Source organism: Antechinus flavipes, chromosome 4 (assembly GCF_016432865.1).
Source record: "Antechinus flavipes isolate AdamAnt ecotype Samford, QLD, Australia chromosome 4, AdamAnt_v2, whole genome shotgun sequence".
NCBI lineage: Eukaryota > Metazoa > Chordata > Mammalia > Dasyuromorphia > Dasyuridae > Antechinus > Antechinus flavipes.
Window position 1 is genome coordinate 44767511 of NC_067401.1, and position 19951 is coordinate 44787461.

At 33.9% G+C, this 19951-nt stretch overlaps 1 protein-coding gene across 1 annotated transcript in view; it reads left to right on the forward strand.

Moving 5' to 3' along the window:
* The window catches only part of SPAG17 (sperm associated antigen 17), a 249501-nt gene that overhangs the window by 123969 nt on the left and 105581 nt on the right, over positions 1 to 19951 (forward strand). The window contains 3 exon segments of the mRNA XM_051992887.1: positions 567 to 785; positions 14316 to 14374; positions 16827 to 16940. Coding sequence (XP_051848847.1) covers positions 567 to 785; positions 14316 to 14374; positions 16827 to 16940 — 392 coding nt within the window.

The window sequence follows — 19951 nt, forward strand, 5'->3', positions numbered from 1 at the left end:
TTACATGTAGAACTTTAAGATGTACAAAGTGCATCATATAAATGATCTCATTTGACTCTTGCAATAGCATTGTGAAATAGGTGCAAAAGTGTGCAAGCAAATGTTTAACAATTGGTTCTTAAAACAATAATAACACCAGGACTCATTTTTTTCAGTTTAATCTGCATTGTTGACATTTCCCCTCACTTTCTTTATTGTAAACAATCAACAAAGCAACAAATCGAACCCTAATTTATGGCATTTATGATTTCTGTGATGTAAATGCTCACACTGTAAATTTTACAGTCAAATCTTGGGTCAGTACCCCCCCCTAAGTAGAGATCACTCTCATCCCCATTTTACATATGAGAGAATGGAATCATTCACCCAAAAGTTGAGTAACTTGGCCATGACCACAGAGTTAGGAAGGGCCTGTGGTAGAGTTTGAACAGAGCTATTCCTGATGCTAAATCTACACTCCTATCTACTCTATCTTAAGGATGACATTTTTGTAAACATTTAAGTACAATATAAATGTGAACTGTTATATCTCATAATTTTATTTCTATTGGAAAAAATCTCCTCAGAAAAGAAATTGAACTTTCCCCAAGAAGATTGGTTGAAGAATGCAGCAGAGCTGGCTGGCAAGAAGCAATCAGAGGAAATTAAGAAGAAATCATACTTTACCTTAACACAACTGGATCTGGACGTGATGAAAACAACAGATGATGAGCCTCAGGCTGAAAATAAACAACAATTAGAGCAGGAGTCCGGCATCAAGCTGCAGATGAAATCAAAATCTACAGGTAAATAAAACTGAGGCACAGGGGAAGTTTCATAAAAATAATTAAGAAAGCCATAGGTATGTTCAGATGTTTAAGGAATTGTAGTTTCACAAATTGTCAGACCTTTAGCATTGGGGAAGACTTCAGAGATTACCAATTCCCATCTCTTTCTAAAACATGAACCCAATTCCTGATAAAGGTATGACCCTCATTTATCCAATGGGGAACTCAGTAGCTGGAAAGGCAAAACACAACATTTCTAAATAGCTCTTCACAGGAAGTCCATTCTTATATAAAAACAAAATCTCCCTCATCAAACTTTCCATTCATTGTTCCTAGGTTTCCCCTTTGGTATCAAACTGAGTAAGTATAATTTAATTTCAGTGTGATTGCTCTTCAAATATTAGAAGAGTGCTAGTCCCATCCCTATGTCTTCTCTTCCCAGGCTAAGGAATATTGACATCAAGGATGTGGATTCAGATCCTTTCTCCGCCATCTATTAGACACGTGCCTTTGCTTTCATTCTGAACTTTAATTTCCTCATCTGTGAATTGAAGATAATATCTGCTCTGCTGGTTTTATAGAGTAACAAAGGAGATGCTAAATTGAAAAATCACATGCTAATATAAACTATTATCTTTATTTTGAATGCCCTCACTAACACTAATACTTTCTTAAATATAAGAAGGTTGTAGCAATGTGCAACAATGTAAACCATTATTTTTATTCAAGTTATAAAACTAAGAAGTGCCACAAAAATAAGTATGTGTCATTAGGAAGGGAACAAGTATTTATTATGCTCTTACTATGTGCTAGGCACTCTTACTAATATTTTACAAATACTTCATAGCAACTCTTGAAGGGAAATAGAATTTTATTACACCCATTTCACAGATGGGGAAACTGAAGCAAACAGATTAAATGCTTCATCCAGAGCCAAGAGTATCTGCAGCCATATGTGAACTCATATCTTCCTGATTCCAGGCTCAGTGCTCTATCCATTGTACCATCTATGTGCTTTGTTTTCATGCCTTAGAAATGAAGCCTACTCACTACTATCAAATTTCTAAATTAGAAGATTATTCTTCGGGGTATACTTGGTAAAATGAAATGATAAGAAGTAGATGAAAATCTATTTCTGAAAAGAAATGCTTAAGGGTACATACATCCTCAGATCAGTGAAGACTCAGTCCTCCTTCCTCTAGTTTATCTACTTGTGTGAAGTATTCGATGATGTACAATTAGAGCAATGGCCCTGAAATGCTTTAAGATACTTACCTGTCAATTGGACAATTCAACTACGTTCAATGTGTTATACTTAGTAAGGTTGTAAAGTAGAATAATACAAATTAAGATTATTTTCAAATAGCAAAAACTATTAGCTGAACCAAACAATCAAAAAAGGCTTTCTGGTTAACCTTGCATGAACTAGAAATCAATTAGCTATTACACCTCATTCTTCAAGCAACATAATTGATAAGGCTTTTCTTTCTTGTAGTAATAGAAATGGGAAAATATGTTTTGTAAAAACTTCTGGCTAATAGAGAGATGAAGTCAAATTTTGGTTGCACTTTCTCAGTATGTTTTGTTCTAGTAATTGTGCAGCCCCCTTTGTTTTCTCATGGTCACATTCTGAACCAGGTTTTTGTATCGGCCTTCCTTTCAGATCCAAAAAACAAAAAACAAAAAACAAAAAACAAAAACAAAAACTACTTAACTCTGAAAAAAACCCAGTAATTTTAAAAAGCAGTAACTGTCACTACGAGCTATAGAATCAGATCTCTACAAGGACAGGGAATGCTAATGATCCTGAATGATGGAAGTCAATGAGAACTGAAGGGTTTTTTTGATCTTTGATTTTCTTATGCCAAAGTGTGATAAAATGGAAAGGTTTCTAGTCATAGTTACAAGAATTTTTTAGTATAAGTACTTCCTTTGAATTTGTACTCCTCACCAAATAAATCATTTAACTTGTAAGTATTGGTTAAAAAAAAAAAGGGCATATCATCTTCAGAGAGCTTTCTAGCTTCTTTCAGTTTAATATCTCACCCATGTACTTGTACATACATGTCCTATCTCGTTAATATGTAAATTCCTTGATAGCAGGAACTTCTTAAGTTTTCATATACCTAGCTTGGTACCAAATAAATAATTTTTAAATAAAGTACATACAGAGCTCCCTTCCTTTTGACCCTTCTGTTCCTTAGAATATGACATAACACCAGATCTTTCTGGACACAGAGTAATGTATGACCCTTTTGGCAAATGACAATTATAAATGTGGCTTCAGATTCAATGTACTTGATCTTGTAGGTATAACTGGAAGATTTCTCAAGGAGGATTGTTAAGTATTTGGGAGTTAGATAGGTCTTCTTGAATTCCCTTTGGGCAAGAAAAGGGGCCAGATTATGACCCTTTGGCGGTGAGGCAGTGAGCAAAAATTTATAAAGTTCTTTAGCTACCAAGAAAAACAAAAACATGCTCCCTGACCTTGAAGAGTTCCCATTTTAATGGAGGAGACAAAATACAAATAGTTGTGTACATATAAGAGATATGGTAGATTACTGGAAGGTGATATCAGACAGAAGTGGGGATGGAAGTTCCCATATGTAGGTAAACAAATAAAAAGCAAGTAAGAAACTATTGTGATAATCTAGGCAAGAGGTGATAAGGGCCTGATCCTTATCATAAGTCAAAACTATGTGAATGGAGGGAAGGGGACAAATAGAAGAGATATTGTGGAAATAAATCAGTGAGATTTAGCAATTGATTGGATACAAGGAATGAAAGAGAGGGGAGAGTCAAGGATTATTACAAGGTTATAAAATTGGAAGGCTAAGAGAATAATGTATGCATCCATAGAAATGCAGAAGTTTAAAAGAAGGCTATCTTTTCACATAATAAGGTCTATTTTTACATACTGAATTTGAGATTGGAGATGATTAGCAGTAAGTTGATAATATAGGAATGGAGTTCAAGAGAGAAATGAGAGTGATGGACAAAAACAGATAAATAGATAACTAGATACATACATACACACACAAATATATACATAGGTATAAATACAATAAATTTAGATACATAAAGATACATAGATTAGATAAATACATACATAGATATATAAATAGATACATAGATAGATATAGATACATAATTATATAGATCTAGACACACACACACACACACATATATATATATATTCACACACACACGGATACATAGATACACAAAGATGGAGATTTAAACATTATATACATAAAGATGATAATTCAACCCACTGGAGCTAGAGCTAATGAAATCAATAAGGGGGACAGCCTAGACAGAAGAAAAGGAAGACCCAGCACAAGACTTTAAGATAACTCCATTCAATGATTCAGCAAAGAGGAGATAAAACAGGTAAGAATAAAACCTCAAAAGACTAGTGATCCAGAAGCCAGAAGCCAGAAGGATGGGAAAGGATAGAAAGTCAAGAGAAAGGTATGGTCAGCATTGTCAAAAATTTCAGAGAGACCAAAACAGATGAGGACTAAGGAAAAGGTCCTTGGATATAACAAATGAAAATTTATTATCTTAGAGATAGACTCAGCTATATGGAGGTTCAGTCCTAAAGATAATGTGATCTCTAATGTAGAGGATTAGATTTCCTTTTTTCATATTTTTAGTTCATAATAACCTGTCTTTAGTGCCCTGGGAATATTTGGTTAAAGCTTAAATTTTCTGTTCATGATCAGTCTTCCCCCCCCCCCAAAAAAGGGGGGGGAGGAACAAGGGGGATATGTACTTTAATTTTTAAAAAGTATGTGAAGGAAAGACATGAATCAGGTGTTCCTAGGACAGATACTCCCAACCTTTCTGTTGACCCTCCTATAACTTGTTGGTAGTCAACAAGCCTTTCCCTTCTGATAGTGTAGGAGACCATTTGATCTTCCATATACACTGTCATGTGTCTTAAGAGTTCTCTGCTTTTACCAACTGCTCTTCAGGCCCCTGATACTGTCATCTAATCTACTTACATAATCCAAGGATTTCTTAGCTGCCCAAGTGATACACCATTAGGACTTCAGGGCCTTTCTATATGACTTGCAACTGATTTTTTTTAACATGCTATCTTCATAAGTAATGTGACTTCCTTAAGAGCAAGGACTACTGTCTTGATTTTTCTGTTTGTATTCCCAAAGCTTAGGCATGATTAACACATAGTAAGAAGGAAGGTAGCAAATATTTATTAAGCATCTTCTCTGTTCCAGGCACTGGACTAAAAGTTTTATAACTCTGGGAGGTAGTTGTTACATCTCCAGTTCACATTTTAAGAAACTGAGGGAACAAACTATCAACCAATTCCCTAAGAAAAAATCCCCAGGACCAGATGGATTTACATGTGAATTCTACCAAACATTTAAAGAATAATTAACTCCAATGCCAAATAAACTTTTTGAAAAAATAGGGATTGAAGGAGTCCTACCAAATTCCTTTTACGACACAGACATGGTACTGATACCTAAACCAGGTAGATTGAAAACAGAGAAAGAAAATTATAGACCAATCTCCCTAATGAATATTGATGCTAAAATCTTAAATAAAATATTAGCAAAAAGATTACAGAAAATCATCCCCAAGATAATACACTATGACCAAGTAGGATTTATACCAGGAATGCAGGGTTGGTTCAATATTAGGAAAACTATTAGCATAATTGACTATATCAATAACCAACCAAACAAAAACCATATGATCATCTCAATAGATGCAGAAAAAGCATTTGATAAAATTCAACATCCATTCCTAATAAAAACACTTGAGAGCATAGGAATAAATGGACTTTTCCTTAAAATAGTCAGGAGCATATATTTAAAACCATCAGTAAGCATCATATGCAATGGGGAAAAACTGGAACCTTTCCCAGTAAGATCTGGAGTGAAGCAAGGTAGACCACTATCACTATTATTATTCAATATTGTATTAGAAACACTAGCCTCTGCAATAAGAGTCGAGAAAGATATTAAAGGAATTAGAGTAGGCAATGAGGAAACCAAACTATCACTCTTTGCAGATGATATGATGGTATACCTAGAGAACCCCAGAGATTCTACTAAAAAGCTATTAGAAGTAATTCATAATTTTAGCAAAGTAGCAGGATACAAAATAAATCCCCATAAATCCTCAGCATTTTTATACATCACCAACAAAATCCAACAGCAAGAGATACAAAGAGAAATTCCATTCAGAATAACTGTTGATACCATAAAATATTTGGGAATCTATCTACCAAAGAAAAGTCAGGAATTATATGAACAAAATTACTAAAAAGTTTCCACACAAAGTCAGACTTAAATAATTGGAAAAATATTAAGTGCTCTTGGATAGGCCGAGCGAATATAATAAAGATGACAATACTCCCTAAACTAATCTATTTATTTAGTGCTATACCAATCAGACTTCCAAGAAAATATTTTAATGATCTAGAAAAAATAACAACATAATTCATATGGAACAATAAAAAGTCAAGAATCTCAAGGGAATTAATGAAAAAAAAAATCAAATGAAGGTGGCCTAGCTGTACCTGATCTAAAATTATATTATAAAGCAGCAGTCACCAAAACTATTTGGTATTGGCTAAGAAATAGATTAGTTGATCAGTGGAAAAGGTTAGGTTCACAAGACAGAATAGTCAACTATAGCAATCTAGTGTTTGACAAACCCAAAGATCCTAACTTTTGAGATAAGAATTCATTATTTGATAAAAACTGCTGGGATAACTGGAAATTAGTATGGCAGAAATTAGGCATGGACCCACACTTAACACCATATACTAAGATAAGATCAAAATGGGTCCATGACCTAGGCACAAAGAACGAGATTATAAATAAATTAGAGGAACATAGGATAGTTTATCTCTCAGACTTGTGGAGGAGAAAGAAATTTGTGACCAAAGATGAACTAGAAACCATTACTGATTACAAAATAGAAAATTTTGATTATATCAAATTTAAAAGTCTTTGTACAAACAAAACTAATGCAAACAAGATTAGAATGGAAGCAACAAACTGGGAAAACATCTTCACAGTTAAAGGTTCTGATAAAGGCCTCATTTCCCAAATATATAGAGAACTGACTCAAATTTATAAGAAATCAAGCCATTCTCCAATTGATAAATGGTCAAAGGATATGAACAGGCAATTTTCAGATGATGAAACTGAAACTATTACCACTCATATGAAAGAGTGTTCCAAATCATTATTGATCAGAGAAATGCAAATTAAGACAACTCTGAGATACCACTACACACCTGTCAGATTGGCTAAGATGACAGGAAAAAATAATGATGAATGTTGGAGGGGATGCGGGAAAACTGGGACACTGATGCATTGTTGATGGAGTTGTGAACAAATCCAACCATTCTGGAGAGCAATCTGGAATTATGTCCCAAAAATTATCAAACTGTGCATACCCTTTGATCTAGCAGTGTTTCTATTGGGCTTATATCCCAAAGAAATACTAAAGAAGGGCAAGGACCTGTATGTGCCAAAATGTTTGTGGCAGCCCTGTTTGTAGTGGCTAGAAACTGGAAATTGAATGGATGTCCATCAATTGGAGAATGGCTGGGTAAATTGTGGTATATGAATGTTATGGAATATTATCGTTCTGTAAGGAATGACCAGCAGGATGAATACAGAGAGGCTTGGAGAGACTTGCATGAACTGATGCTAAGTGAAATGAGCAGAACCAGGAGATCATTATACACTTCGACAACGATATTGTATGAGGATGTATTCTGATGGAAGTGGATTTCTTTGACAAAGAGACCTAACTGAGTTTCAATTGATAAATGATGGACAGAAGCAGCTACACCCAAAGAAAGAACACTGGGAAACGAATGTGAACTATTTGCATTTTTGTTTTTCTTCCAGGGTTATTTTTACCTTCTGAATCCAATTCTCCCTATGCAACAAGAGAACTGTTTGGTTCTGCAAACATATATTGTATCTAGGATATACTGCAACATATCTAACATATATAGGACTGCTTGCCATCTAGGAGAGGGGGGGAGAAGGAGGGAGGGGAAAAATCAGAACAGAAGTGAGTGCAAGGGATAATGTTGTAAAAAAAAAATTACCCTGGCATGGATTCTGTCAATATAAAGTTATAAATAAAATAAAATATTAAAAAAAAAAGAAACTGAGGCATACAGAAGTGAAATTACTTGTCCAGAATCGCACAGCTGAGAAATCTCTGAACTCAAATTTGAACTCGGGTCTTGTCTTCGGATTTAGAGCTTTATCCACTGAGCTCTAGTAAACATAGTAAGCACTAAATAAATGCTTGTTCATACATTCATTCATAGATTTAAAGTTAAAAGGAATGTAGTCCATATAATCCAACTCTTTCCTTTTATAAATGAGAAAAATGAGAGCAAGTGAGGGTAATTGACTTAGACAGGATCACACAGTTAATTATCCTCAAAGGTTGTATCTAAACCCAAATCCTCTGGCTACATAAATAATGTTCATATATATTTGATAGAAACAAACTTAACCAACATTCATAACTTCTATTTTACTCTCCAGGGAGAGTGATACTTAAATCTCATGTCAACCCTGAGACACTTTTCAAGATTTCTGAGTTTGCATCTTATGATTCAATTCACTCCTACATTGTCCCCCTCACAATAGAAAGCTTTCTGATCATCCAGGCCAATACTAGGACTCAAACTTTTATTAGTGATCATCTTCTTCGAGAGCGGTAGTTCCCAGGGGCTCCTTGCCAATCAAAGAATAATGATTGAACCTCTCAAAGTCATAAGGAAATATCCAAGCCTAGACATGTCCATTTTGTGAGCAAGAAAGAACAAACACTGAAGAGATATTGAGGGATCAAGCCATTTTGAACTTTATTTTTTTTTTAATTGAAGTTTTTTTTTTTTTATTTTCAAAACATATGGAAGGATAATTTTTCAACATTGACCCTTGCAAAACTTTGTGTCCCTGCCTTCCCTCCACCCCCTCTTCTAGATGGCAAGTAATCCAATATATGTTAAACATAATTAAAAAATAAGTAAATCCAATATAGTTATGTGTACACTTTAAACTTTAAAAACAAGTCTGCTTGGCAACTGCTAAATCTCCTTCCTCAAACAACTGTTGCCCTCTGGTGGTCACTTCAATTGTCACTGTTGAAGTACTGATTAATATGAGTGATTAATCCTGAACCCATGACTTAGAAATTGCTTAATTCAGTTAAGATATTCTGAAGAAACGATAGATTTGAAAAAGACCTTATTCTTTGGGTTTTGCTATAGCTGTTCAGTGAATAAAAAATTGCTTTCTTTAACTGTCCATCATGAATTTTGACCATTCCTAAATTCCATTAATTACTATGGCAGAAATTCTTTTAAAATAATTATTATTATGAACTAATTAACATATCAATAAATAAAAGCAAAACAATATGAGAAATAAATCTGTGGAATTAGAATTAATTATATACTAAGAAAAATAAAGTATATACTTTAAGACAAAAATATTTATTTGTGTCCTCTTCTGATCCTTCTTCTGCCTTAAAAGTTTTTTTTTTAAGTATATTACAATAGATTCAGAACTAGAAGGGATGTTACAGTTTGTGTTATACAACCTCCGCATTTTACTGCTGAGCAAATTGAAGCCAGAGTACTTCAGTAATTTGACCAACATTACACAAGTTGTAAATAACAGCCAGGTTTCTCCTAGGTCCTCTTACTTTAAACTATACAAAGCTGTTTTTTCCCAATCAAACCGATAATCAATTGATGAAATGTTTGCACACAGAAACATCATATATTAATATATATTAATACATTAACATAATATATCAATATACAGTGTTTCTGTGTCCAAACATTTTTATGTGTATATATACGGGTACATTTACATATATACATATAATATATAATAGTACATATGGGAAATCTATGTGTACATATGTTTACAAATATATGTATACATATATGTATATGTAACATACCTGTAGTATATATAGTATACATGTAATGTATATTTATATATACCTTTATACATTATATATATTATATATTATATAAATGTATGTATATATGATATATACATTATGTATATAAGTATATGTATATATGAATATGTATATGAACTGAATAATAGTATTCAGTTTAAATATTCACTAAGATTTGGGGGGGACATCCAGTATATATAGTTTATATACTACTATATAAAGTATGGATATATAGGATTATATATAATAACTTTTTTGTAGTGGTATCTTTGTGAAGTACATTCATCCTAATAACCCTGTAAAGTAGGTAACATCTGTATCATTTTATGGATGAGAAAGAGTGACTAAGTGAGTGACTAAGTGATTTGTCCATGTTCAGGTAACCATTACCTGTCTTGAGTAGGATTATGAACCGAGATCTCCTGACTCCAAATTCAGCATTTTTTTCATTACATGATAGACTTCTTACTCTTTTTATTATCTCTAAAATAAAAAAAAATATTAGGAAAGCTGTTTTATTATTGTTATTGTTGTTTTCCCCTCCAGAGGAATGGGAATGAATTCATTTCTTGGTATTTGAAAGCTACTAATTCACACTGTTAAGAATTTATGCTTTTGAAAGAAAAGAAATCAGAAAAGAAAGCTTCTTTCTTATTGTCCTATTAGGTAATGGGATCAGAATGATTTTAGGGTACACTTTCTTTTGGGGGTACAGTTTCTTCTGACAAAATTACTAACATACAATTTTCAGAACATATTTTGTGAAAGATAGAGGCTTTTTTCCTCCCTTTGGATTCTGAGGCTCAGGAGGGGAGTATCAAATCTCCTAGAAATCTGGCAAACCACAGAACAGAAGAATTTTTATTCCACAGATTTCATTTCAATTGCTCCAAGGACTCATGGGATGTTGAGGTCTATTTAAGTTGTAGTTGGATTGAGTTTTTTTTTTCCTTGGGTGGATGAATTTATATACACAGAAAACTGAATTTTGCTTTATTGACCTGAGTCTAACTGGAACCTCACCAGCTCAAGGGGAAAAAAAAGTTAGAACCTAGTTAATAAAAGTTCAGGGTTGTTATGGTCTCCAGAAAAGAGAAAAAAAAAGTTGGCACTTACATGACAATCTTAACCATCAGCTTCCTTAGAAAGCCTAAGTGTAGTCCTCCATGTCAACAAAAGGAACGTTTAATGTTTATACTTTACACCCATTAATTCCCTCTTTAGGCTATTTGCCATCTATATGCCTGGACCATGGATCTGAGAAAAGAAGGGCACCTCCTATATAGGTTTCATATGAAATACCTAATTGTTGTCTTAACTAGTGGGAGTTAAGTAGGAACCAATAGGATCAGAGTCATTTGTTCTTCATCTGGACCAGTTAGTTTTGGGTTTTTTTTTTCCATGACCACAGTTCCCATATCTCATATGTCTCAGCTCTCTTGTAAACGAACACTCTCCAAGGGAAGAGAATAGAGTTTCCCAACTATAAGCTGGTGAGTTTTACTTCAATTCAAAATACTAGAAGGAAATATCAAATGCATCAGTGAATATCTTACATAGGAAACAGTAAATATAGATGGTGAGGATGGGAAGTAGACCTGTTGTTTCATTAACATGGGAAATTGTAGAAGAGCAAACTTTCTCTAGCAATGCAAAAAGGTACCCTCTCTTCAATTTATGGTGTTAAAAAACTGACCAGGTGACAGTGGAGTTTGCACCCTCATCTTCCTGGCTCCAAGGCCAGCTTTCTATCTAGTACCCTAAGCAGAGAGCATAGCTCTGCTTGGAGGCAGGATGACTTGAGTTCAGAACCTCTGACACTTAGACTAGTTGTGTGAATTACTTAACATCCATTTACCTTAGTTTTCTCAAGTACAAAATGGGGATAACTATAGCACTTTCCTCCCAGAGTCATTGTATTAAATGAAATATTTGTAAAGCACTTAGCCCAGTGCCTGATACATACAAATGATTATAATTGCTTCCTTCCTTTCCATATTCTGTGATCTGACATTTATATTGGCCAGAAACTCTGAGGGTCTTACTCTCCCAGATTGACTTTTTTACAAGCCCATTCTTTGCCTCATTTTTACCTAGTCTTAATCACCAATTAGATGTTGCCTCAGTCAAACTGAAACTCGAGAAAAATCTTGGCTTAAAAAAATCAAGGTCTCCCACTGAATCCAGGGTCATCTCCAGTCTTCCTAATCTATACGTTGCCACTGGACTCAGCTCTAGAAGAGAAAGTGAGGTTGTTGACATTGCACAACAGCCCCTCACTTAAATCCAATTCACTTGCAAGTCATAGCATTACTTTCCTGATGTCATGATCCTCTTCAAAAATGAAAAATAAACAATATCTTCCTGACAAAAAACCAAATAGATCATGTCAGTTTCATATCGTTTCTTGACAATGTAGAATGGACACCAAACCAGGGAATTAGTGCAGATATAGTGCAAATATAGATGTTGGTGCAGGATTTGAGAGTCTTTCATGTTATCCTTGTAGACAAAATAGAAAAAAGAAGCAATACAATTAAACGGATGAGAAATATGTGGAATGACCAAAGGAGTTGATATCAATATAGGAAGTCAAATGAAGTGTCCTCAGAGATCTGTGCTTAACCCTGTGCTGGTTAAGACTTTTTTGCCTTTTAAAAAATATTTTTTAATGTATTTAACACACATTGCTTTGTGAATCATGTTGGGACAGAAAAATCAGAACAAAAGGGAAAAATTGTGGGAGAGATTAAAAAAGAAGTAAACATAGAATGTGTGCATTTATATCCAGACTCTTTAGTTTTGTTTTGTTTTTTAGATGCAGATGGCATTTTCTGTCCAAAGCCTTTTGGGATTGCTTTGAATAACTAAACTATTGAGAAGCACCAAGTCTTTCATGGTTAAGACTTTAATCATTAGTTTGGAGCAAATGTTATATGACACATTTATCAAATTTACAAATAACCAACATATGAAAGGATTTGATAACATGCTGAATGACGGAGTCAGGATCCCAAAAAATCTTGACAGGTAGAATATTGGCTCATATCTCCCAAAGATAAAATGAAATATGAATAAAACTAAAGTCTTACCATTAAATTCAAAAAACATAAACTTCCTAAGTATGTGGTGAAAGACATTCAACTAGACAACAGTTTGTTTATAGCTTATGTATCAGGGGAGATTTTCTTTTCTGAAAAATACTTATTCAAAAATTTGAGTTCCAAATTCCCTTCTTCCCTCATGGTAAAAAATTAGAGATAGGTTATGCAATGTGCAATTATGTAAAACATTTTTATATTAGTAATTTTGTACAAGAGGACTTGAATAAAGAAAAGCAATGAAACAAAGTGAAAATAGCATGCTTCAGTCTGTATTCCAATAATGTCAGTTCTTTCTCTGAAAGTGGTTAGTATGCGTCATCATTAGTCCTGTCTTAGATCATTGTATTGCTGAGAATAGCTAAGTCATTCTTCATCAAACAAAATTTCAGTTACTCTGTACAATATCCTCCTGGTTCTGTTCACTTCACTATGCATCAGTTTATGTCTTTCCAGATTTTTCTGAAATCATCCTGCTTGTCATTTCTTATAGTACAATAATATTCCATTCCAATCATATGCCACAGATTATTTAGCCATTACCCAATTGATAGACATCCCTCCAATGTCCAATTCTTAGCCACAACAAAAAGAACTGCTGTAAATGTTTTTCTACAGATAATTCCTTTTCAGAAAGGGAAATTTATAAAACATTAAGTTATTATGTGAAATCAAAAATCTGATGCAATTGAATTACTATTCAATATGGGGGCTATATTATTATCAAAGAGCTTAACAATATGAGCAACAGATTAATTTAAAAGTACTAAATCAAGCTAATAGAGAACTACTGATTTACATTCAACTACAGAAAAGACTTGTGTTGTACATGGCAACAGTCAGAAACATTGGTAACAACTGACCATACTTCAGCCTTCATCGACAACGCAAGGGAATTACTTTCCAATTGGATATGGCTATGTGGACACAGGCATGCAATTCAGAAACCAATATCTTTCCACTCTCCTTCCTGCCTTGTGAGTGTGTGTGTATGTACAAATGTGAGTTTCCTACTTGAATTATTGTCTCAGAACCTGTTTCAGAGAAGCTAAGGTCTTCTCTTTTTTATTCCAAGAAAGCTAAATTTCTTTTAGGGGATAAATTTTCCTGTGTGCATCTCTATAGGACAGGAAGGTTTAGCTGATCAATTTACCAAGAATCTGTGTCCACTGACAAGAATCAACCTCAGGCTAATACAATTCATTCATATTTGAGAGTACATTGTGAGGCCCTATATTTTATCAGTAGGAGAAATAACTGGAGACAATATAGTGCCCTTGCACAAGGATATCAAGCACATTGGTAAAAATAAAATATGTATTTTGTGAACTGTCTTTTTAGCATAGAGACTTTAATGTAATCATAGGCTGTAGAAAGGCACCATCTTGAACAGTATCAGCACAGAGCTGACCTTACCCACAACTTGGATGTTGATGTCTTTCACTTATAGTGGATATCTCAAATGAAGAGCTCAAAGAAGAACAGGATGAGGATGAAATTCTTGAAAAGGTAAGAATTTGTTTTGGCTGAAAAAAATTATGGAAAGTACGCAAGAATTTACCCAAAATGAATCTAGTTAAAATAGAAACTAGCACTTCATAATAAATCTGGAGAAGGAGATATGATTAATACTTTATCTTGGTAAATGAAACAGAAAATTATGAAAATAAATTTATTTTATCTTATAATTAATAAATTTTGGGTTATAATGACTAATTCTTAGAATTAACAGAATAAATCATGTCAAATTGGAATGGAGGATTACTTAATTTTCCCCATGAAACTATATGATAGCATGATAAGTCACCATTCACATGACATTTTAATTTGACAGCTAAGTGATACAGTAGAAAGAGAACTGTACCTGCAGTCAGGAAGACCTGAGTTCAAATTCAATCTCAGAAATTTACTGGCCATATGAAATTGGGCAAGTCCCTTAAACTGTCTGCCTCCATTTCCTCATCTGTCAAATAGAAAAAATATTAGCGTCTACCTCTCGAAGTGGTTATATGAATCAAATGTGACATTTGCAATTGTCCTTTGCAAAACTCTAAAGTGAAATATAATTATCACTCTGAAATATGACAATAGAATATTTGTTGCAAAAAAAGAGAGAATGTCATCGATTTTCTCAAGACCCTTGTCTTAATTCCATAACATCAAATCATTCTCTTGTGAATCATCTATTGACAGTCAATGAGAGATTAGCCAAGAAAATTGGTGATGAGATGGGCCAAGCTAAACTTAGAATAAAAAGAGCAAAAATGTTGGAGTGGAGATTAATTTTAGAAGTAAGCATTTCATTAGTGGATATTTTTGATAGTGACTGTTGCTTCCCTACACTACTTTGTGATATTGTGTTTCTCCATGGAGTCAGGATGCTTAGGCTCAAGTTCTTTCTTTGACATATGCAAGCAAATAATTTAACTTCTCAATATCCCAGACAACTTTATAAGTTCTAGAACACTTGCTGATCTATAGTGGTAAAGGAAGTTTCTTCACTAGAAGTTGCTTATATCACTTAAATACTCACAGGTCTAGACCAAAATAAAGTGTGACTTCTTAAATACTGGGACTCCAGTATTCAATTTGCAATTAACAAAGAGCTCCTGAATGTGGAAGGTATATAATATTATTGTAGCAGAAGAAATAAAAGATGTGAGAAACTGAAAAAAACTGTGGACTAATAACTAATATAGAATAAAGGAAGAGAAGCAGAAAAAAATTATGTACATGATGACGTAGTATGAACAAAATTAAAAGCACTAAAATGGAGTCAAATTGTCATAACAAATATTGATTTTGGAAAATGTATGTAGAAATGTGCCCTCTCCCCTTTAGTTTGGAGAAATGGCAGACACATAGATTTTGATGGTTGGTTTTATTTAACTGTTTTTCTTTCTTTGAGAAGAAATGTGGAATGTGCCATCCTTTTTTCCAGGTTAGTAGAAAATAATCAATGAGTAACAAACATAGATAAAATGGCTGAGCATAAGCATTGGATTGTAAATTCAAAGACAGAGACTAGATATTTCTTTTTACCAATAAATTGAAGCCAAATGTCTAAGTGCTTAGGTGTTAACTAAGAGTTAGTGGGATAGATATGGAGAAATAATATATTTATTTTTAGGTGATTTTATTTAATTATTTTATTTCATTGGATGCTAGTTAGGTAGAGTGTGATATATCTAGAAATAATTTCATATAGACAACAAAAGGCATGTTCAAAATAATCATTTAAGAATACCCCCCCCCCAAAGATGAGAAATCACCTTCATTTGTAAAATGAATTGAGAAACCTGTAGCCCAGTGTAAAACACATTCAAAGGTGGGGCGGAACCTAAATAGGAGAACCCTTTTGGAAAAAAAAAAAAAAGACAGGTTTTGACCTTCAAACTAGAGAAGGAAATGGCAAACCACTCCAGTATCTTTGCCAAGAAAAGGGTCATGAAGAGTTAGACACTGAATAAGTGAATAACTGAATGACTGAATAACAACAAATTCCTAATCATTGTCATCTTGGATTGTGGAGACATATTCAGCACAGTTTCTGTCATAACATGAAGGGTTAAATTTTGCTGGTAGAAGGCCCATGTCCCCCTCTAGACAGTGTGGCTTGGCATCTTCACAAACACCTGCCTGCCATACAGCCATGTCGGACTAAAGCTGGCTCGAAGCAAGTTCAGAAAACCTGCCTGTAATTGCTTACAGGACTCTGAAGAGTATAACCTAACAATAAAAATATTTAGATTATGTTGCCCATAAAAAAAAGTCAAAGGCTCAGTCTCTCTGGCAATATTCCTCCTAAAATGTTGCCATATGGATTTGTACATATGCAGATCTACACAATTAAGCCGAGTGCACATGATATTTTAGTGGGTCGGTCAAACCCCAGACTATTCCATTGAGTCTAAAGCAATTTAATGCTGAAATTCTGGTTTTGTTCCGGTAATTTTTTAAGAAACCAAAGAAGATCATCATAGAAGCAGATTTGGAAGACATAAAAAAGACTCAACAACGCTCTTTGATGGAATGGAGTTTTATTGAACATTTTAAACCACAAGTCCTCCTGCAGGTATTTATAAGCTGTGATTCTCCAAGAGACAGTCAGATAGGTCTGGTGGGAGGAAGGCTCAGAGGATGAATAGTGTGATACAAAATGGTTCATTTCTAGGTCACCAGTACAAATCCAGTTCAGATTCAACAGTGTCCAAAGCAGCCATAGGCAAAAACTCCATTTATATCTAGTTCTGCTGAAAAATGCATTTTCTATCCTAATTACACATTTACAGAGAAATTTGTTACTTTTTTTTTTTTACTGTTCCAAAATATATGAAACATATTTTCCAAAGATAAGTTGTTTTGTGTAGTGGACAGGTGAGCTACAATGAACAATTTTTGTACCTGGGTTAATTGGTACAAACTGTGCCCAGGATTAGTGGCCCTTCTTTCAGGTGGAAGAAACCTCTAAGCAAAGGCTGTTGCTCATTAAAAGGCCATGACTGGGGAGGAATAGAAAGGAGAATAGGCCCAGCTTGGTAAGAGCTCACCCAAGATGTGACCATTGAGGAAAGGAAACACTCATCTGATAGCTTCTTGTTTTAATTAATTGTTCTTGACTGAACTTTATTATTTAACTAATTATTCTCAATTTAACTAATTATTTTAACTAATCACCTTGACTTAACAAGTTAACTATTATTTAACTTTAATTATTCTTGACTTAACTATTATTATTTTAACTAATTATTCTTAGTAAGGTGATAGCATCAGGTCAGTTATTGCTACTTCAGGAATAAAAGGGCCTCCTCTCTAAATTTTGTCACTTTGAGGGAAAATGCTAGTTTTTCTGACCTTGTGCTTATAGTCATCGTGGGAAGAAAATGGGGCCAACGTTAGAATCAATCTGGATTGCCAGTCTTTGTTTTGTAAAAACCTGAAGACATCATTAAATAGCTGTCTGTATAATCTCAGAAAAGTCACTTTCCCTATCTGTGCTTTAGTTTTTTCCATTGGTAAATGAAGTTGTTGGAAATGATCTTTAAGGTCTCTGCTAGCTCTGATGTCATATGATTCTTTTTAAGGAGAGAGGAAGAAGGTATGATTGCTGCACAAGTTTTCAGGGGATAAAGATATTGGACTTTTTGATCCTATTAGTTTAACCCCAAATTTCACCATGCTTTAAAAACAACATGCTTTCTGATATAATTTGCTAGTTATCCTCCATGCAAATCAAAAAGAATAATGATGTCAAATAATGTGAAATAAAGGCTATTTTCATGTAGCTTTTAGATTTATTTTTAGTAATTACAAATATCAGTGGCATGGATATGCTAAAGATCCACAATAACTCAAATCTTTGTTGGTTTAGATATAAAAGGAAAGTTTTATTCATCACAGAAGTAAAATTGTCAGCAAATCAAACTATAGGCTCATCTGCTTTTAGCTAAAAGAGAACACTTTTGCCACAATGATAGCAACAACTATTTATTAAGTTTATTGTTGATATTATTATGTTAACATAGCACTGTGCTAGGAATATTTCAAAGTATATATACTGCTCTTAACCTTTGTTTCTTTCTTCTGGCTAGGTGGTCTATAGCAAGGGTTCTTAAAACTTTTTCCATTATGACCCCTTTTCACCCAAGAAATTTCTACCTGACCTCACATATTTAAGTATATAAAATCAGTATACAAATCAAACATAATAAATCATTATTTTGTGACTCCCACATTCAGTTACAGACTCCATATGGTGTTGCAAACCACAGTTTAAGAAGTTAGATTCTAACACACCCTTATTTTTATATCATTCTTAATTTCTAAATCGTGTTCTCCTTATGCCTGAATAGTGAATCGGATTTATGTATTTTCATACAGGTTTATAGCATTAACCTACAGTGACAGATTACTCGTTCTATTATATACTTTCCTTTAAAACAAGGTATCCACTTCTATTGCCTTATTCCCACGTTGTGCCCCATCCTATCATGCCTAAGTAACACTTACAAACTCACATTTGCCTCACTAGATGAACTTATCAAATTCATTTTGTTTCTCAACCCATACTTTTCTTAAGGGCTTATAGACATTTAAGGATATAGGTATGACTTATACTTCCTTCCTCAGATATTTTCTGCTACAGATTACTGTGTTCCTCTGCTGCTGTTCTTTCTATATCATACTTATTACACTCTGTAGCATCTGTTTATCTGGAAAATTTTCTTCTTCCCCCTCTATTTTAACTCTAAAGCCCTCTTTTATCAGATCTTCAAATCCCTAGGGAAATATTTTCTTCCTAGTTATCATTAAATGCAGTCTGAATATTAAGTTCAGAAAGCCAAATCCTGTTCTCTGACACCATCTTCTTAGCCAGCTGTTCACTTCCAATATCCTCTTTTTTCTTCTAGAGTCCCCACCTTCAATTGGAAGTAGTGATGAAAACACCACCTGTGCCTCCAAGTAATTCAGTTTCCTGTCCAGCACTTTGTAATCTCTAGAGATTGTTTCCAGATTTTTTTCTGGCTATATCAGTCATCCCCACATAAATCACAAGGAATAGGTAGTGGTCATCAGGTTTGACAAGTTTCAGAGGCTTTCCATCACACATCCTGGATAAGTGCCAGGGAAGGAGACAGCACAACAACCCAATTGGCCATCTACTTTTACACTCTGCAGTAAAATGATTGACCACCACAATGGAGTGCTTAGTTTGCAGTGCCCAGATTGGATTTTTATCTGTCTGATTAACACCTGTGAATCCTACTGATCATTCCATGGATTGAGAGAGGCAACTTTTTTTTTTTTTTTACTAGTAGAAACCAACTCAGAGAACATAACTTGAAGAAAAGGTTCAATTTCCTCTCTTTGTCTCATTCTTTTTTTTCTCCATCTTCACAATGGAGAATTACTTTAGATGCCATTCAGCCTCCTTAAGTCTTTATCCATCTTGATTTTTTTCTTGGATCATAATTCCATTTTGTCAAGGAGATTTTCAACCTCTCTGTGATTTGTAGGAAGATTGGTTTACATGCACACATAAATATTGTGCATAATATAAAATAGATATGGTTCAAAGTTATCTAT